General features: G+C 33.3%; 1 protein-coding gene and 1 long non-coding RNA gene across 3 annotated transcripts in view; one reads left to right on the forward strand and one right to left on the reverse strand.

The window, feature by feature from the left end:
* Positions 1-21,067, reverse strand: part of LOC127737628 (CD109 antigen-like) — a 61,179-nt gene that overhangs the window by 15,937 nt on the left and 24,175 nt on the right. For both annotated transcript variants that reach the window (XM_052248482.1, XM_052248483.1), the window contains 10 exons: positions 19,760-19,978; positions 18,181-18,288; positions 17,552-17,614; positions 16,286-16,474; positions 15,561-15,710; positions 14,346-14,459; positions 8,798-8,846; positions 6,419-6,620; positions 2,668-2,785; positions 1,460-1,573 (listed from right to left, as the gene is read on the reverse strand). In XM_052248482.1, the coding sequence (XP_052104442.1) occupies positions 1,460-1,573; positions 2,668-2,785; positions 6,419-6,620; positions 8,798-8,846; positions 14,346-14,459; positions 15,561-15,710; positions 16,286-16,474; positions 17,552-17,614; positions 18,181-18,288; positions 19,760-19,978 (1,326 nt within the window). The remainder of the gene's footprint in view (positions 1-1,459; positions 1,574-2,667; positions 2,786-6,418; positions 6,621-8,797; positions 8,847-14,345; positions 14,460-15,560; positions 15,711-16,285; positions 16,475-17,551; positions 17,615-18,180; positions 18,289-19,759; positions 19,979-21,067) is intronic.
* Positions 9,879-12,797, forward strand: LOC127737632 (uncharacterized). The gene is made up of 3 exons (XR_007999724.1): positions 9,879-10,016; positions 12,446-12,500; positions 12,769-12,797. It is a non-coding gene; the product is annotated as an uncharacterized LOC127737632 (long non-coding RNA).

A 21,067-nucleotide genomic window follows, 5' to 3' on the forward strand; every position in this document is an offset into this window, starting at 1 on the left:
TAGATAATTTCAAATCATATTGAAAAGGCAGACAATGACGAGACTAAGACAGAGTGTTGGTCAATTTTGAAGAGCAGAAAAATTGATACATTTTTTGATACTTTGCAAATCGGTCGAACAACTTAAAAAATCGATTTCACCATAAAATACCCCGTTTGAACGATTTTTGAAATAATTAAGTTAGAAGCAATTTGAAAAACGTTGTAACGATTTTGAAACAATTTGAAAAACAGTGTGACGATTTTTAAACAATTTGCAAAATTTAGATAAAAAGTAAAATAACAAAAATACCGAACTCCAAGGAAAATTCAAAACGGAAAGTCCCTTATCAAGTGGCAAAATCAAAAGCTCAAACGCATCAAACGAATGGAAAAACAACTGTCATATTCCTGACTTGGTACACGCATTTCCTTATGTAGAAAATAAAAGAAGATAATTGTTTCTTGTTTCTGACATTTAAAAAAAAAACATCGTAAAAACAATTTACTCGATTAAAAAAAAAACGACACAACGTTCTTACATTTTACAACAATCGGATTTGTAAATCGCAAAAAACAGCAAAAACCAGTTTTCCTTTTTGAATTATACAAACAATTTTTTCTTTAAATGGTACGAACGGTTTATCAAATTCTTCAAACGTTTTTTTAAAAATTGAACAAACGATTTGTTTCATTGTAAAAAATAGTTTTTTAATAGAACAGTTACTTTAAAAAAAAAATCGTATGAAAGGATTTTGAAATCGTTTAAACGATATTTAAATTGGATTAACGATATCTTTTTAATCGAGCAGACGATTTTTTAAAGAAAAAAAAAATATTGAAAAAATCGAACAAACAGTTGTTACAAATTGTACGAACGGTATTTTAAATGGCATAAACGGTTCAGCAATTCCAAATGAAACGAATGCTCAGTAGTACGAGACCGTATTTCCAGCACAGAATAAATCAACATCCTCTACAATCACTATAGTTTGTCATATTTTACATCATAATTAATTTTCTTTTATTATGTAGTATATTGTACAATGAGTCATTTAAGGTCTTTTTAATTACAACTTACTACACTGTGGCCATTGACTTTTTTTCACAAAATAAAATGGTTTCGACAATCGAACTAAGGAGTACTGTATTTACGTATTACTCAATTGTAAATAGTAACCATATTTTTTTCATTAGAAACTTTCTCGTTACTTCTTTATGCCGATTTCAATTTTATTTCAAGAGCTTCTTCCCATTTGCCATTTTCAAGATTATGTTAGAAGTTTAGTCCATCAATTTATCGTATTAATTTTCGTCCTAAAATATATAATATTCAAAATTATTTGATATGTTTAAACTTCTGTTTTTCAGTCTAAAAACATTTTAATAAACATTACTCTTTTAGTTAAGTACATGTCTCACTAATCATTTCATAGATTATTCTTTACTTCAAAAACGAAATCTGAAAAAAATCACCCTACATCTAGATCTTCTTCCATGTAATTAAAAACTGTAATCTGTAGAATTAGTATTTCTCCCCGTATTGCTGAATAAGGAAGCTCAAACCGCATGAAGAATCTTTGAAAATTTGTGATCTATAACGAAATATATAAATGCATTCAATTCTTTAAAAATAGGAAAATTTTGACTTATTGTGTGATGGCATCATAATTTAAAACATAATATAATAGAATATAAATTGTTTCGATAATCCTGGTTATCACTTTGTCTATAGACAAATAATAATGTTCCTGAGATAAATATATCATAATGCATTATCAGAGGAGGGACGACAGCCTAGGTGCCGTGTGCAAAACTTTTCAGGTCACGTGGTACGATTTCAGTTTCTTTTTTGGCTATTTTAATATGTACACGATATAGTTGTTCATGTTTTAATATCAAATATACACTACTGCATTAATAAAGCATTTAACAAGTTTTCACATAGACAGATTTATCGATGATCGAAAATCACTTTTGCATAAAATACTTAATGTAAATATTTCGTTAGTTGCAAGTTAAAACTTTGAAATTTTAAAGCAGTTGAAGAATATTTTTCATATAGCCTAAAACATAAAAGGTCTCATTAAGTCCCCATCCGTTGCTGCATAGTAAGATGCTAAAAACGAGGATTTTCAAATAAAATGTCCAAATATCTTTGTCAAATTCGTCAGTAAATATATAAACCTTAGGCACAAAAACCATTGTTTTGTGAATTTTACAAAATAAAAATGTTCACCCGGAAAACCAGGTAAAATAGCTTTTTATTTTTCAATAATGTTTTATTTGTGAATTTGTCGGCTTGAGTTGTCTATTGTGTTTCTCTTTTTTTTTGTACTCATAAATGAAGAAATTCCAATATTTTATATTTTGTACTTAATAAAATTTTGTCCAGAATAAAAAGTGAAAATCAATGAAATGTATTCAATAAACGAGTATTCAATTAACGTCAATGCCGTACGAAATAAGCACCCGGGAATCAGCATTTTAATAAGGGGTACATGTGTATATTCCCGCAAATAATGACAATTACCAAATTCATTTATTATGTTTACATGTATGTACAAAAAAATGTATATTATATAATCATTACAACTGTATATTAGTGCTGATGTTTATAATCTCATTCAACATATTGCGAATGTCCAGGTGATATTCACTCCGCGGAAATGAAATTGTAAGTCCTTACTTTGGCAGGATTAGCCGCTACACCCAAGCCAGTTCGGGGATTTACAGCAAAAGATGTTGCTATCCATTGGGTTATTGTATCTGGAACTAGTGATGTTACGGAGGCAACGCCCTTTCGACTGAATAAGTGAAAAAAAAATGTATTCTATATCTATATACTTGTTATGATTTCAATAATACTAATAGTTTTCCCAACTATATCAAATGTTAAAAGAAAAGTTTGTTTTGAATGAAAGAAATGTCAAGTCATACAATTAAATATGAAATAGATGATTTCAATCAAATTATATCATCTCCAAGTACAATATATGCCAATCGGGTATACAATTATCGTGCATTTGCATTTGAACTTTTTTCTAAATAAATAAGTGCGTTTATTTGGTAAATTGTTCTTGGTTTGTAATTAAACAATGTACTTCATCATAAAAATGACGAGTAAAACAGTTAGATTGCTTCAACTTTCGTAAATACTCTGTAAATAAGCACACTACACCATAAAAATCAGAATATTGTTAAGAAGGTTCAAGGACGAGGTATATCGCGAACAAAATTTGATCAAAAAGACACTTGCAAGGTAAGGTCAGTATTTATTCCAATTTCTTGAATAATAAGATCAAATATTGGAAAAGATAATGTCTGTCAAAATGGTTCAACATTATGATAAGTATCTGAAAAAGATCGAAGTTTAAAAATTCCGTCCCAACATTTCAATGACAAACAAAATGTAAACCATCATATTTGTTTTTCATAATATGAATGACTTAACTATTTATCTCTAATCAATAAAGTTTTGTAGTAGCTCATCAAAAAAAGCGAAATATTAATATAATTTAGATTTTTTTGGTCGTGAAAAATCAACAAAGATACCAGGTTCTAGTTTTGTACGCCAGACGCGCGTTTTGTCAACATAAGAATTATCAGTGACGCTCAAATACGAAATCGCAGAGCAATAACAATAGAAAATTAAAAAAAAATGAACAAATTACAGCTAAGTGCATCTATTGCTGTGGAGAAGAAAAACTTAGAGTTTCGAATAATTCCACAGTAAATTTACAAGAAAGGAACATTTGTGAAGGCCTTACGGTGACCTATAGTTATCGACTTCTATGTCATTTGGTCTCTGGTGAAGAGTTGTCTCATTGGCAATTATACCACATCTTCTTAATTTAATATCAACGATATTTTAGTGAACGAACATAACAGTGCTGATTTCGGCACTGATGATTTCAACGGAGACGAAACGTGCACCAGCAAAACGTGTACCATCAGTGGCATCCACCTAGTGGTTGTAAAATATCATCAACGACACCAGGCTTATAATTTGGTACACCAGACACGGGATCCCTCTACATAAAACTAATCAGTGACTCATGAATCAAAACAATTGGAAGGCCAAATCAAATACAATGCTAAAGAGCATGAGCCGGGGGAGACAATATGATTTAGGCAATCTATAAGATAATGTTACGTTTTTTATGATCGTAAAAAAATATCTTGAAAGATCAGATACCGCATATTTATTTTTGCACAAACGCTTGAAAGCATTCCAACCATTCCGAAATTATTTATCAAAGCAGTTGGTATGAGAATTTGACTGTATGTATTGATTGTTATTGGTTTTAAACAAGCTTATAGCTGCTTACATTTACTTCATTTGACCCTGGTGGATAGTTGTCTCATTGGCAATCCTACCACATTTCGTTTTGTTTCCTTTATAATACACGACTTATTCCTCTTAATTTTTGTCATTGTGTGTGTGTGATTGGCTGGAGATATGCTAGGGCTACAATGTTTAGATATCATAAGATCTGATTCTATATTTTATTCGTGAATCTTGCGATTACCCAACCAAGTTGAAAAACAATGCAACTGGCAAAGCCAACTTTGCATCCTTGTTCTAATGGCGATAGGATCAAAGCGTTTCATTGAATTTCCTATTGATTTCTCAATAACTTTGATAAATATAATTTCAAAAGCCCCTAATGTTAAAGGTAGTTTTGGGGTCTTAATAAAAAACGATCGAATTTGTTCATAGTTTGCCAAAGCGTAGATTATATCAAATGTAATACAAGAATCGGTCATCCAGCTTTTTGTCAAGGTATAGCTTGTGCAAAATTACTTTGTATGGATTATACACAGGAAAATATCTAAAGTGTAGTTTATATTAATTTATAATAAATATAAAATGCCACTGCTGGTGGAGGTTTCCTCTCCGAGGTTATCACCAGCCCAGTAGTTAGCACTTCTACCCCAGAAATAGATTACCTTAGTTGTATTTGGCAAAACCTTTCGGAATTTTGGTTCCTCAATGCTCTTCAACCTTATTCTTTATTTGGTCTTTTTAATTCTTTGTGACTCACGCGTCATTAATGAGTCTTTTGAGGACAAAACACGCAAGCAAAATGTTAATCCTGTTATCTATGATGAGTTTAATTCATGAGTAAATTTATTTGTCGTCGAGCTTTTAGTCAAGGTAAAGGTTGTGACAATTTGCCTGATTGTGTAATGTTATACATTAAAACACTTTTGTGTGAACATAAAGACAACTAAACGATAGAATTTTTTAAAATATAATACAAGAAGGTAGATCTTAAAATGAACGTCAAGAAAATTAGAATAGAAAAAAGTAAAATAACAAAAAATACCGAACTGCAAGGAAAATTCAAAACGGAATGTCCCTTATTGAATGGCAAAATCAAAAGCTCATGTCAATCACATCAAAATGATGGAAAACAACTGCCATATACCTGAATGTTACCATACTAGCTTTCTTGCTATATAACAAAATACTGTGGATTCATTTATTTTTATGAGGAACTATTTCGTGAATTGAAGAAAAATTGTAATTAATCTCGTAGTTTTGCGAAAGTTTCATACAAGCCTATGAAAAATGTATACTTCGTTTAACATTTAAATTCGTGATTGATCTATACCCATGAAATCCACAAAAAACGATACCTTACGAATAATCATGAATCCACAGTAGGTAAATTGACTGTACATTCCTTAGGGAAAATAAATTATTTGAGTTCTCTCTTCTGGCATGACATAGTTTAAAATGTTTTCACCATAAGATAAAATCATTTTTTCCCCATTTAAATGAATAGTCTTGCAGATAAATACCAATTTATGCGCCTAATTTGCTACTTTTAGTAAAATCTTGTGCAGCTTTTTCAAAAAATTTCAGCTTAATCCCATTAAAAGTATATCAATTGGCAAAAGAAAACTATTTTTTCTGATTTCACCCACTGCTCGATTTGTCACCAAAATTAATGATTATGGTTGAAACATATTTATATCTTTACTTGTTCTTATAATATCGGCTACTTTTCCAGAAAAGTTTAAATGTGGCATAATTTACTTGAACGCGACCAGAATACTAGTTTATTTTCGACAGACATTTTTTTCTGATTTGTTCTGCCTTTCAATAATACAACGATTTTTCCACAGACTACAAAACTTGATACGATATCTTTCACGATCTGATCGCAATACTTGACAACCGTTATTTATCCTTTCATGATCATGTGTTGTCTCGATATATTGCATGGCGGCCGTGAAGTGATATTACAAGGTTTACAGTGTTCAGAAAACAAATATTTTAAGTTTCAAACAACAATGGCCATCTATGTTTTACCAAACATTAGCTAAGATACACTAACATACACACTAAATGTACTATAGTACCGTTCAATATAACACGCACAAACACTCAATATAAGACACCATTCAATTCAAGCGCTTATACTTACTTTGTGGTCGTATTTAACCATAACCAGGTTTCTGGAAATCTTGTTCTTGTACGTGTAGGAGATGCAAGGGGAGTACTAACCCCCGTGGGACCAGCAGCACCGACTCTAGACCTAGCTTGAGGAAACGACGAGCGTAATTGACTTCCACTACTGGCAATCCTTAAAGCACTAGATCTCTGATGTGCCGATGATATCGCTGATTCTACAATCAATTGACCAACATTAGAAAAAAAAACAGTAGAAAAACTTATATCTTTGCACACTGAAAAGACTCCTTTGACATAAATATTTAACGCAATAATCTGTATGATCAATTTTAATGAAAAATAATGCAAGAATATACATGAAAGCATGTTTTCATCTTTGTACAGAATATTTGCAGCTTAATCAAAACAAGCACTGTACGATGATCTATAGTTGCTTACATCTTCGTCATTTATTCTTTGGTGGAAAGTTTTCTTATTGGCAATTATACCACATCCCTCCATCATTTCATTCTCTTTTTATTATATTTTGTTTTATTATAAAAATGGGTTATAGCGTATGGATAATATCATTCTCACTGAAACAACTATTTGAAATTGATCCTGAACGTGATGGAAATTATACTCAAATATATTTTTTCAATCAGTTCGTTACAATTAACGGAAAATATACCAGTTCCTGAACTATAAACTATTTCTAACTGTCTTACATATGTTGTCTATAAACTATTTCTGACTGTCTTACATATGTTGTCTATAAACTATTTCTAACTGTCTTACATATGTTGTCTATAAACTATTTCTAACTGTCTTACATATGTTGTCTATAAACTATTTCTAACTGTCTTACATATGTTGTCTATAAACTATTTCTAACTGTCTTACATATGTTGTCTATAAACTATTCCTAATTGTCTTACATATGTTGTCAGTTACGGTTACTAGGATATAAATTTCAATTTGTAAAGCTGTTATTAATCTATTAGTGTTGCTGTTATATTATTTCTATGTCTATTGTAATTTTAGCGCATTTAAAGAAATTGGGAGCCATCGTATAAGTTTTCTCAATAGTCTTTTTTTTATTTAACAAAGTCAATCTGTTCTATTTGAAGATGTTTTGTACCGTCAAAATGTCAACATTTATACAACTGAAGTATTAATAAAGCAACAATATAGCTTCAAACCTTTCGTTTGACAGGTCGAAAATCATACGGTTTATAAAAGGATTCTCCCAAATCGGTTGCGATAGAATGAAACATAATAAATTTCCTTTTTGTATGAATAAAAGGGAATTTGAAGTATAGTACATCAATGACAGAGAAAAACCAATGACACAAAAAAACAGAGACAAGAAGATAACCAATTTCATTTGCTAAACGAAAAGCTGAATAAAATAATTTAAGACAGCAGGGAAGATTAATTCTGTATTCTTTATTACTCAGACTTAAAATAAGAGGGAGCTATTTATACTGTAAATATTATGATGTCTCTGTACTGGACAATGGGTCAGATGTGTCATACTTAATTAAACGATAAATTGTTGAAATTATATAACATGTTTTCACGTGTAGAGAAATTTCACTAATGACCAGTGATTGGATTACATCTTTCTTATTGGTCAATGATCTTGTGGTGTCAGCACGGGTTCACGTGTATGTGCTCTGTAGGCAATTTCTTTTATCATCAGCTTTTGACTTGTTAACTTGTAATTATTATCAAACAATTTGTGAAAAATTCCCACCCGCATACCTCCCTTAATTTTATCTTTAGAAGAAGATATGTATATATGCTTATTAGTGGGGCAGATTTTTCTCCCCACCTTTGCTATTCTTTGTCATTTATTCAATTGATATGATTTTAGTTGATGCAATTTCTTATTAATTATGTATTATAATTTCATATTAATTATGAACTTTTATGTCAAATGTTTTATTTGCAAAATGTTTTTTTTTTGCATTTTTTTGCACTCTGGCCTGTGTATACATTAGTATGTTGATGGTATCCGTCCGTCTGTCTTAAAGAACAAAACGGTCGTTAACAATAGACAGGTGTTATTACGATCGAAATATAAAGTTCTACGCTCCCCCTCCCCGGGAGTCTTAAAAGGATTTAGATGATAAAACAAAGACTTATCACCACCAAATTACAAAAATTAATAAATTATAAATTAATTAATAAAAGTACAAAACAAAACAAAACACCATTAAAATGTATTAGACGACATGGCAACCACTTACGAGGTTCCTGACATAAGAAAGGTGTCATTATAAATTCGGTGGTAACCCTTATTCGGTAATGTCACATTCGAGGAACAGAGGACGGAATTGTGGTTACGAACATTTTAGTATAAACGTCGTCATTTGTATAAATTCAATAACTGTTATTTATAACTTACTTCTACGTCCAATCAACAGACAATCTGTCGAAACATATACACCGCTATTCTATAAGACATAAAACAACATTTTTGTTCAAGCAGATACTTTCAAGAATAAAAACGCATTGTGTTACATTCATTCATTAATGGTCGTGTGGTATTCAAATTAACATCATGACCTCTCAGTTTTGTTTAATTAATTGTAACATTCCAAAAAACAATGTATGTTTAAATGTTCTGCTTAACATGTACATATATACCAATTTATTATTAATTAGTTTTGATACTTTCAGTGTGATTAAACTCATAGATACCAGGACTAAAATTTTGTACGCCTGACGCGCGTTTCGTCAGCGACGCTCGAATCACACAAGTTAAAAAGGCCAAAATAAAGTACGAAGTTGAAGAGCATTGATGAAGATTCCGAAAACAGCCTATCCTAACGTATAGTTCTAACATTTGAACTTGAAATAGAAAAATGGAAAATAACTGTGTGGTATTTTGTACATTCTACATATTTATAGACCTATTTCACAAATTTTTGATTGATAGTATATCTGGAAGTATCGGTGATATTCAGATGCAGTTCAACGAGTTTGAAAGGAATTTCACTTATAAAAACTAATTTATCTAGTTGATTTAAAAAAAAAGTAAGGAATCTTCAGATATCTTACATATATGCTCCTATAAACCTTAACAAGTTAAGCGTGGATTTCAAAGAAAGCACCTTTAACAATGAGAACGTGTATGTACTTTCTGTTAATTGACACAAGAATACTGACCTAAAACATAAGTTCGGAAACGTCATGAAAGCAAGCTTTTCTTAAATTTTAACATACCGCAATTACATCGTGACTTCAGAAAACAGTTTTCAAAGATAAACATTCACCACCGTGAAAATATCCCTTCAAATAAGTTTTCAGAATGTAGATACATGTTCCAAAAAGCATTCTCCTGTGGAATATTTGTTTAATTATCGTATGAAAATAAACACGTAAAAAATTGCAATCAGAACGTTTTGGACCAATATCTAAACATAAACAATGAATCCCGAAATCAAGAAAAGGAAGGTGAAGCCTTAACTCTCACTTCTCCTTTAACGCCCATTCAAGATTAAAAAAAGGAAGGTGAAACCTACTCTCTCTTCTCCTTTAACGCCCATTCAAGATTAAAAAAAGGAAGGTGAAACCTACTCTCTCTTCTCCTTTAACGCCCATTCAAGATTAAAAAAAGGAAGGTGAAACCTACTCTCTCTTCTCCTTTAACGCCCATTCAAGATTAAACTAGAGGCTCTCAAGAGCCTGTGTCGCTCACCTGATTCTACTTTGGTTTTGGAAATCATGTAAAAATAGATTAAAATCATAACAGATACCCTAATAATGAGTGAGGCCAAATTTGGTTTAATATTGGTCCTGTAATTTAATAAAAAATCCTGGTGGCCATCTTGAACAGTAAATCGGCAACAAAGTAGCAACACTTAATCAGCACCTCATAAAAAACATTTATGCCATGTTTTGGTTTCATTCCATTCAGTGCACCTCTAGAAGAAGCATTTGTATGTATTTCCCATAGGGTCTTATGTTAAAGGAAGTCCCCCCATTGGCGGCCATCATGGATGAGGGATCAGCTTCAAAGTAACAAAACTTAGTCAGCACCTCATAAGGAACATTCATGCCATGTTTGGTTTCAATCCATTCAGTATGTGGTTCTCTAAAAGAAGACATTTGTATGTATTGTCCATAGGGTCCTTTGTTAAACATTGTCCACATCTGGCAGCCATCATGGATGAAGGATCAGCTTCAAAGTAACAACACTTGGTCAGCACCTCAAAAGGAACATGCATGCCATGTTTGGTTTCATTCCATTCAATGGTTCTCTAAAAGAAAACACTTGTACGTATTTCTCATAGGGTCCTATGTTGAACTAAGTCCTCCGCTGGCGGCCATCTTAGATTATGGATCGGCTTCATAGTAACAACAATTGGAAAGCACCTCATAAGGAACATTCATGCCATGTTTGGTTTCATTGCATTCAGTGGTTCTCTAAAAGAAAACATTTGTATGTATTTCCCATAGGGTCCTATGTTAAACTAAGTCTCCCGCTGGCTGCCATCTTGGATGATGGATCAGCTTCAAAGTAACAACACTTGATCAACACCTCATATGGAACATTCTTGCCATGTTTGGTTTCATTCCATTCAGTGGTTCTCTAAAAGAAGACGTTTGTATGTATTTCCCATAGGTCCCATGTTAAACTAAGTCCCCCGCTGGCGGCCATCTTGGATTATGGATCGGTTTCAAAGTAACAACACTCGGTCAGCACCTCATAAAGAACATTCATGCCATGTTTGGTTTCATTCCATTCAGTGGTTCTCTAAAAGAAGACATTTGTATGTATTTCTCATAGGGTCCCATGTTAAACTAAGTCCCCTGCAGGCGGCCATCTTGGATGATGGATCGGCTTCAAAGTAACAACACTCGGTCAGCACCTCATAAGAAACATTCATGCCATGTTTGGTTTCATTCCATTCAGTGGTTCTCTAAAAGAAGACATTTGTATGTATTTCCCATAGGGTCCAATGTTAAACTAAGTCCCCTGCTGGTGGCCATCTTGGATTATGGATCAGCTTCATAGTAACAACACTTGGTCAGCACCTCATAAGGAACATTCATGCCATGTTTGCTTTTATTCCATTCAGTGGTTCTCTAAAAGAAGACATTTGTATGTATTTCCCATAGGGTCCCATGTTAAACTAAATCCCCCGCTGGCGGCAATCTTGGATTATGGATCGGCTTCAAAGTAACAACACTCGGTCAGCACCTCATAAGGAACATTCATACCATGTTTGGTTTCATTTCATTCAGTGGTTTTCTAAAAGAAGACATTTGTATGTATTTCCCATAGGGTCCTATGTTAAACTAAGTCCCCCGCTGGCAGCCATCTTTGATTATGGATTGGCTTCAAAGTAACAACACTCGGTCAGCACCTCATAAGAAACATTCATGCCATGTTTGGTTTCATTCCATTCAGTGGTTCTCTAAAAGAAGACATTTGTATGCATTTCCCATAGGGTCCTATGTTAAACTAAGTCCCCTGCTGGTGGCCATCTTGGATTATGGATCAGCTTCATAGTAACAACACTTGGTCAGCACCTCATAAGGAACATTCATGCCATGTTTGCTTTTATTCCATTCAGTGGTTCTCTAAAAGAAGACATTTGTATGTATTTCCCATAGGGTCCCATGTTAAACTAAGTCCCCCGCTGGCAGCCATCTTGGATTATGGATCGGCTTCAAAGTAACAACACTTGGTCAGCACTTCATAAGGAACATTCATGCCATGTTTGGTTTCATTCCATTCAGTGGTTCTCTAGAAAAAGTTCAAAATGTAAAAAGTTAACGCCGACGACGGACGACGCCGGACGACGCCGGACGACGGACGACGGACGCCAAGTGATGAGAAAAGCTCACTTGGCCCTTCAGGCCAGGTGAGCTGAAAAAGGAAGGTGAAACCTACTCTCTCTTCTCCTTTAACGCCCATTCAAGATAAAAAAAGGAAGGTGAAACCTACTCTCTCTTCTCCTTTAACGCCCATTCAAGATAAAAAGGGAAGGTGAAACCTACTCCCACTTCTCCTTTAACGCCCATTCAAGATTAAAAAAGGAAGGTTAAACCTACTCTCACTTCTCCTTTAACGCCCATTCAAGATTAAAAAAAGGAAGGTGAAACCTACTCTCTCTTCTCCTTTAACGCCCATTCAAGATAAAAAGGGAAGGTGAAACCTACTCTCAATTCTCCTTTAACGCCCATTCAAGATAAAAAGGGAAGGTGAAACCTACTCCCACTTCTCCTTTAACGCCCATTCAAGATAAAAAAAGGAAGGTGAAACCTACTCTCTCTTCTCCTTTAACGCCCATTCAAGATAAAAAAAGGAAGGTGAAACCTACTCTCTCTTCTCCTTTAACGCCCATTCAAGATTAAAAAAGGAAGGTTAAACCTACTCTCACCTCTCCTTTAACGCCCACTTAAGATTAAAAAAAAGGAAGGTGAAACCTACTCTCACCTCTCTTTTAACGCCCATTCAAGATAAAAAGGGAAGGTTAAACCTACTCCCACTTCTCCTTTAACGCCCATTCAAGATTAAAAAAGGAAGGTGAAACCTACTCTCTCTTCTCCTTTAACGCCCATTCAAGATTAAAAAAAGGAAGGTTAAACCTACTCTCTCTTCTCCTTTAACGCCCATTCAAGATTAAAAAAAGGAAGGTGAAACCTACTCTCTCTTCTCCTTTAACACCCATTCAAGATTAAAAAAAGGAAGGTGAAACCTACTCTCTCATCTCCTTTAACGCCCATTCAAGATTAAAAAAAGGAAGGTCAAACCTACTCTCTCTTCTCCTTTAACGCCCATTCAAGATTAAAAAAAGGAAGGTTAAACCTACTCTCACTTCTCCTTTAACGCCCATTCAATATTAAAAAAATGGAAGGTGAAACCTACTCTCTCTTCTCCTTTAACGCCCATTCAAGATTAAAAAAAGGAAGGTTAAACCTACTCTCACTTCTCCTTTAACGCCCATTCAAGATTAAAAAAAGGAAGGTGAAACCTACTCTCAATTCTCCTTTAACGCCCATTCAAGATAAAAAAAGAAAGGTGAAACCTACTCTCAATTCTCCTTTAACGGCCATTCAATATTAAAAAAATGGAAGGTGAAACCTACTCTCTCTTCTCCTTTAACGCCCATTCAAGATTAAAAAAGGAAGGTTAAACCTACTACTCTCTCTTCTCCTTTAACGCCCATTCAAGATTAAAAAAGGAAGGTTAAACCTACTCTCAATTCTCCTTTAACGCCCATTCAATATTAAAAAAATGGAAGGTGAAACCTACTCTCTCTTCTCTTTTAACGCCCATTCAAGATAAAAAAAAAAGGAAGGTGAAACCTACTCTCAATTCTCATTTAACGCCCATTCAAGATTTAAAAAGGAAGGTTAAACCTCATACTCTCTCTTCTCCTTTAACGCCCATTCAAGATTAAAAAAAGGAAAGTGAAATCTACTCTCACTTCTCCTTTGACGCCCATTCAAGACTAAAAAAAGGAAGGCGAAACCTACTCTCACTTTTCCCCATTCATGTGCTAAATTATATAATGATGATTGGAGTTACTGTATCATACCAACCAGAATAAATCTTGTAAATGTCACGTAAAATACAAAGGTATTTTACCGATTTTCAAGAATATGATTATTGATATATCTTATTGCTCTTACTAATAGCTTTTTTGAGCAAGTGTGCTACTGAAATTGCCATCATCAGAATATGCCCTATTAACTAGTATACTTTATAAACTGAAATCATCGCCATAGCATTTGATGATAGGTTTCTACTCAATGATGGTTACGTTGGCAATAGTGAAACTAAAATCATAGAGTTTGTAAGTAACAATTTGAAGACAGGGATTGTGCATATAAACTTCTATAACTTCACTACTTTTGAATTTGTAAATTTTTTTCGACCATTAGTATCATGTAAAAGGTATAAATGCACCAAGTTTGAAATTAAACTAATAACATACAGAGAACACGGTGTTTGAATCAACTCCGCTGTCCACGACTGAAACTATTGAATCCCAGTCCTCCTTAAGAAGGGGCAATCTTGTATTTTTAAACCTCTGTAACTCTTTTAGTACCTGCAAAATTACAGAATATGATAATAAATCAAAGTTAGAAAATGAAATTAAAAATGAAAATAAGAGCTACATGTATTCTAATATCATCTCTAACCTCCAAATGTACACCTCTGTTGTCGTTTTTATTTGCAGGACACGCACATTTGTCTAGCCAATGAATACTATTACATTGCTTTGGATAGCTGAATTGGTTATATTGTTGACACACTAACCGGAAAATTGCATTATGTGCATTACAAAAGACCACTAGGACAACTTGAGCTGGGAAGTGTAATTATTACGCACCGACCACTAATCTTTGGAAGGAGAAAAGAAGGGGTAGGATTTTGTCAAAATGAAGTGTTTGATTCTAAGTTTCTAGAAAAAAAAATTATTTGTTTATATATGTTATTGAAAACAATAGTTTTTTTGTAAGTTTAAAACGTTGTGTTTCCTGAGAAAATACCAACGCCCACCTGTATTAGATGAATGGTCGGTTTCTTACAGGCAAATGGTGTTGAAGGCAGATCTATAATTATAGTCTCTTTTGAATTAATTCCGAAGTTTCCTGGACTCGAAGCAATTTTAGACTTGACAGGTTATACATATAATTGTTTATTATTTTAATAGAAAAGAAAGGATATTGGGTATCCATCCTTGACACAAAATCAGTATATTCAGAGCAAAAGACACATAAAGCAAAGGAACAGCGCTTTTATTGCTGATCTTCTTCTCAAAGTCATAGTGAGCTCTTCAACACGGAGTAAAAAAAAGAAATAAAATAAAAATAAACTCTCACCCGTCATTGCAAGTTTAAGGCGGGCACTAGTACCTTAAAACCGTATGTTGGACTCATGTTTTGTTCATTTGAATGACTTATTGTACTAATTGAATCAGTTTGTTTAACAATGAAAATAACACTATCAGTTTTATGCATCCGAAGCACTTTTCTGGATTTACCTTCATCAGGAATGCCCAAAGCCGAAAATTTGAAAGCCAGATTGATGCATGTTAGTTAGACACCACTTTACAGATTAGTAAGCACACAAAAATTGATTGAGTAGCTTCCTCTAAAAGTACGAGGAATGTTAGTTGTGATAGACGTTCAAATATTTCACTTACATTGTTGGCTGTGATATCATTTGCACTCCCAAGTAACAATACACTTTTGTCGACAGCTAAGATATTAACCAGTGACCCTGGGTCAGCTTTGACTTCTAATATCACTGGATTACCTGGCTCAACAACTTTCTTATCAAATTTCATGGTCACCTACATCGATAAATTAATGGCAAAGTTATATGTAAGAAATATCTTATTGAATTTAATATATTCTCTTCGTATACATCGTTTATATTTTTTGTATTTTTATATAATCAGTTGGAAATTACAAAAACAAACGTCTTAGATTATATATTTTTTTCTCTATTAGGAGAAATACTAGAATGCATAAGCTGGTAATAATGATACATGCATAAAGTGGTTTAGAAGTTCAGTGTCTGCTCTCAATATCTTATATAGTATCTGTTATAACTAATCATATATGGCAATTACTTGTTATCATGCTAATTGGTAAACCGATGAATATCTTTAACGTAGATCATCATTCAAGAGACACAAAACCCGCATAATTTACCAGGCAATAGTAGGTAACTGACAGTAAGATATCGTAAATAAAAAAAATAAGAAGAAACAAATCAAGGTAAAAGAGAAAAAAAGTGAGTACGCATGCGTCGTCAGACTGCTATGCATACTACAACCGATATAAGAATTTACACTCAGTTAAAATATAATAACGTTTAAAACATGATGGCCTTAGTGTTCTGCTTTCATTTGAAAACACTTACTTTATTCCTGAAGATTTCTTTTATTGAAAATGTTACGGCATCAGCAACAACCTCTCCATATCGTCTCACATAGTAAACGAGTATTTTAAATGATGGAGTCATTTCATGAGTAACACGTATAGTTTGTTTCCTTGATAACCGATGCATTTTGAATATCCCTTGCTGTACAACTGTTCCTCTGGAAAAAACCTACATTTACAATTGTATATACATTACTTTATAGCACAGAATTTCAAGCACATTTCCTTGTTAAGTCCTTGTTTTTACAATAAATACTTCTGTTTGTATACAAAAAAGAATTCCCAAATAAAGAACCAGAAAATATCAAGGCGTACAGGCGGAAAATAACAAAAGGCAACAATCATTCTACATGTATACTTAGTGAGTCGGGAATTAATATATACTGACGGAAAAAAACGAAGGCAACGATCATTCTACATGTATATATACTTAGTGAGTTGGGGATTAATGTATACTGACGGAAAATAACAAAGGCAACGATCATTCTACATGTATACTCAGTGAGTCGGGGATTAACGTATACGGACGGAAAATAACAAAGGCAACGAGCATTCTACATGTATACTTAGTGAGTCGGGGCGTAATGTACTAAGTTATCAACATGTCCGTCTCTAGTTTCTTATTTTTATTATTGGTGCTACATGAAGCTGATTATAACTTATGATCCCGTCTCTTACTTGCAGCAACCCCGTTACGTTAGGAAGTATCATGCATTGAAGCTGGCATGGCTTGGTGAAGGAGACAAACTAAACATATTCTACTAAAACTATTCTTAGAGATGTAAATCGTTTTCGTGTTTAGAACCTATCGCATTAGTAAAATCATCTCGCACGAGTTAAATCATCTCGCATGAGTCAAAGTTATCTCGCATGAGTCAATTCATCTCCCATGAGTCAAACTGTCTTAGTGTAGGGGAGCCTCAGGATTAAGCGCTCACAAACGTAACATTCCCCCCTTAACATTCCTAATATGCCTGTCCCAAGTCATGTGCCTGTAATCCCGTGGTTGTCGTTGGTTGGTGTCTGAAATAGTTATTTTTCGTGTATTGTTTTAGTAAAAGTTATGCCGTTAGTTTTTCTCATTGGAACTGTTTCCCATATAGAAATCCGCTTTTTACTTTTGCGTTTCTTTTCATTATTGAAGGCCGTAAGATGGTCTGTAGTTATTCACATCTTTGTCCTTAAGTGGACATCTGTCTCATTAGCTATCATACCACATCTCTTTTTTTAGATATATATATCTTACTTTATAGTAACAAGAACGTATTTGCTCTGTAACTTGAACTGTAAGCTGTAACTTCCTTCCCGGCTAAAAACAGGTTAACAATTAAATCAAAAACGAAAAATAATAATATTTTACATGACATCGTTTGTAGAAATATCACACACGAGTCGTGTGACTTATGCATTACTCTTATTAGTAAAGAGGCTATGTTTTGCATAATATCAATAGGTCAAATGATAATTTTGAAAGTGCAAAACCTTTTTTATTACACCAATTAATAATCGTGTTATTGTGAATACAGATAAGATCATGTTGATGCTTTATCTGTCGCCACACGGAAGCTCTACTCATTGTATAATATTTTCAGTAAACTTTAAATGGAACAACTTCTCCTTGGATACATGTGTTTTTATATGTTTTGTCTCATGTATGTTTTGTTCACCAGCGAGTTAATAGATTTGGGATTTGGAGCTTTACGTACTGTTAAAGCACATATATATGTTTCTAGGACTGTATTTTGCCCTCTAGATGTCTTTTTTATTGGGTTGTTGCCTCACTGGTGAATTACTTAAACCTCCTTTTATTCATATGTGTATTATATAACTTATTTCTTTCTACCATTTGCATCTATATATATAGACACAACAAACCTGTACACTTGACCGTTCTCTCCTCTTTCTAACCTGGATATAGTTATTGCTTGGTGAGGTTGCTTTTGATATAGACTTAGAACTCAGATATCGCCCATTGTATACAACCTACAAATGTATTAAACAACATTATTTCCTCACATCTTTTCACAAAACGTACATCTAAATAATTGGAAAGGTCAATTACAAACACAACTGCAATTCCCTGAATAGTTCCATTTACCTAGTAATTTTGTTGTTACTTTTTGCCTCCCCCAATCCCGGTCTGAATTATTCCGTTGCTACATGTTACTTTTTGTTTCAATTTATCGTATTTATTACCAAACGCAAAATTCCATGAACAGTTCTACTTCCTTTTTGATTTTTACATCGCGATGACCGTGAGGGCATTCCGATGTATTGCTATCGCCTAGATTTCCATTACGTAACTTTCGTGTTGGGTTTGTAACCGATCTATAAACATGATAAATACGCAGACATTAAGGAGTGCAAAAGTGACATTCCTTATCGTTTGTTATAAATACATCTCTTCAATGAATACTGATAAAAATATTTTTGTTTAGAACATAAATTAATAATATGAAAATGTTTTGTCGTTAGATATATATGTATAAGCAAAAAATCATTGATAATATCTATGCACAAGTACCGAAAAATTGCGTTAACGCATGCGGAAGAATATCTCAAGAACGTTTTGCGGCAATCCCCGCAAGGACCGGTAACTCTGCATGAAAGTTTGCTTTTTGCGGGAAAATATGAATGCCTACTCATATCCGATCTTTTAGAAAAATCGAAGAGTGTCCACCATGCACTTGCACTGCACTATTATCAGAATAGTAGAATAGAATGATGTACAAATGGATGAAAATTATATATACATGTAACTGTTATATTAATATAATACATAACAACAAACCAGTGTATACTGATTTGTATCACTACAATATAATAGTTATTACGGTGAGGTTGAATTTCCAGTCATTTATTCATCATCCACGCACGAACTTGTCTCAGAAAAAAATATATCTATGTACATTAATCTCAGTTTCAGGTATAGAGATGTGATTTTTTTCTGAGACAAGTGCTTTTGACCATCCACAAGAACTTGCGGTCATCCGATGTTCAGTACTTCAGTACTTTGATTTGTGTTGTTATGTCCCCCTCGGACACAAATATTCAAATAACCGTTTGTGAAAATCCAATGTTTCAAAAATCCACAAACAAAGTTCAGAACAGCTAAGAGAAGGAAAACGCAGTAATCGTTAAAAAATCAAGTACTAGTAATATAGAAATAAGAAGATTTTATAGGCTTGTCAATGCGACAAATCAATTAAAAACAAAGGCAAAGATGCAACAATTACACACAATCCTAAGGCCTTCAAAACAATGAATAGCCCATACCATCAACATTCGCCCCTGTATGACAAAATGTGTAACAATTCAAAAGAGAAATTCATCGGCTTTTTACTGCAAAAATGAAATAAAAACAAATGTTTTATTGTTTTATTCATCTCAATTATAAAACGTTTATATAAGCATTGGATATTTGCCTTTGATTTAGGAACAAATTGGTACTCACATAAATTCTGCAATTCACTGCAAGTTTAGGAAATAAAACTTGTTGAATTATAACTCCAGATTTGTCAACGTCAATTGTTTTTGTAAAGAAGATTTCGGTCTTTCTAGATTGATTTAATGATCTCTTTTTGATCTTGACGATAAAATCATAAGTTATGATCATTCTGACAGTACCCGGTGGTGTTCCGATGCTACTTCCGTCTGACTTTTCTATCCTCATCTAAAGAAAAACAAACTAGTAAAAAAGTTAACTTAAGATAACTAGAGGCTAAAAGGAGCCTGTGTCGCTCACCTGCTATTTTTGTTTACAATTGATGCATAAGATAATGCAACCATTATGCTTTTGCTTTAGTTTCAGATTTATAAGCCAAAAACTGCATTTTACCCCTTTGTTCTATTTTAAGCCTTGTCCGCCATGTTGGTTGGCACGTGGGGTCATCGGACACATTTTTTAAACAAAATACCCTAATGATGATTGTGGCCAAGTTTGGTTAAATTTTGTCTCAGTAGTTTCAGAGAAGAAGATTTTTGTAAAAGATTACAAACATATACGAAAAATTGTCAAAAATTGACTTTAAAGGGCAATAACTCCTTTAGGGGTCAATTGACAATATTGGTCTTGTTGACTTATTTGTAGATCTTACTTTGTATTTTGCTGAACATTATTGCTATTTACAGTTTATCTCTATCTATAATGATATTCAAGATAATAACCAAAAACTGTAAAATTTCCTTAAAATTACTTATTCAGGGGCAGCAACCCAACAACGGGTTGCCTGATTCATCTTAAAATTTCAGGGCAGATAGATCTCAACCTGATGAACATTTTTACCCCCATTTCAGATTTTCTCTAAATGCTTTAGTTTCAGAGATATAAGCCAAAAACTGCATTTTACCCCTATGTTCTATTTTTAGCCATGGTGGCCATGTTGGTTGGCAGGCGGGGTCGTCGGACACATTTTATAAACTAGATACCCCAATAATGATTGTGGTCAAGTTTGGTTAAGTTTGGCTTAGTAGTTTGAGAGGAGAAGATTTTTGTCCAGTAGAGCTAACAATACAATATAAATATGCTTATAGAATATCTTCTTCACACATTAACGTTTATCCCACACCTCCTTTCAAATCTATTGGTATATACTTGTCTGTCTTTAAATGCATCTCTGATATCGTCGACAAAGGAATTATTGTATTGATGTTCATTTTCATAAAATGGTGCACTGCTATAAAATGTAAATGAATATATCTACCGTTTCTTTCAAAACACTATTTTGGTCACACCTTACGCTTAACGCATTGAGCTTGACAC

Source organism: Mytilus californianus, unplaced genomic scaffold, assembly GCF_021869535.1.
Source record: "Mytilus californianus isolate M0D057914Y unplaced genomic scaffold, xbMytCali1.0.p SCAF_4, whole genome shotgun sequence".
In the NCBI taxonomy this organism is placed as follows: domain Eukaryota; kingdom Metazoa; phylum Mollusca; class Bivalvia; order Mytilida; family Mytilidae; genus Mytilus; species Mytilus californianus.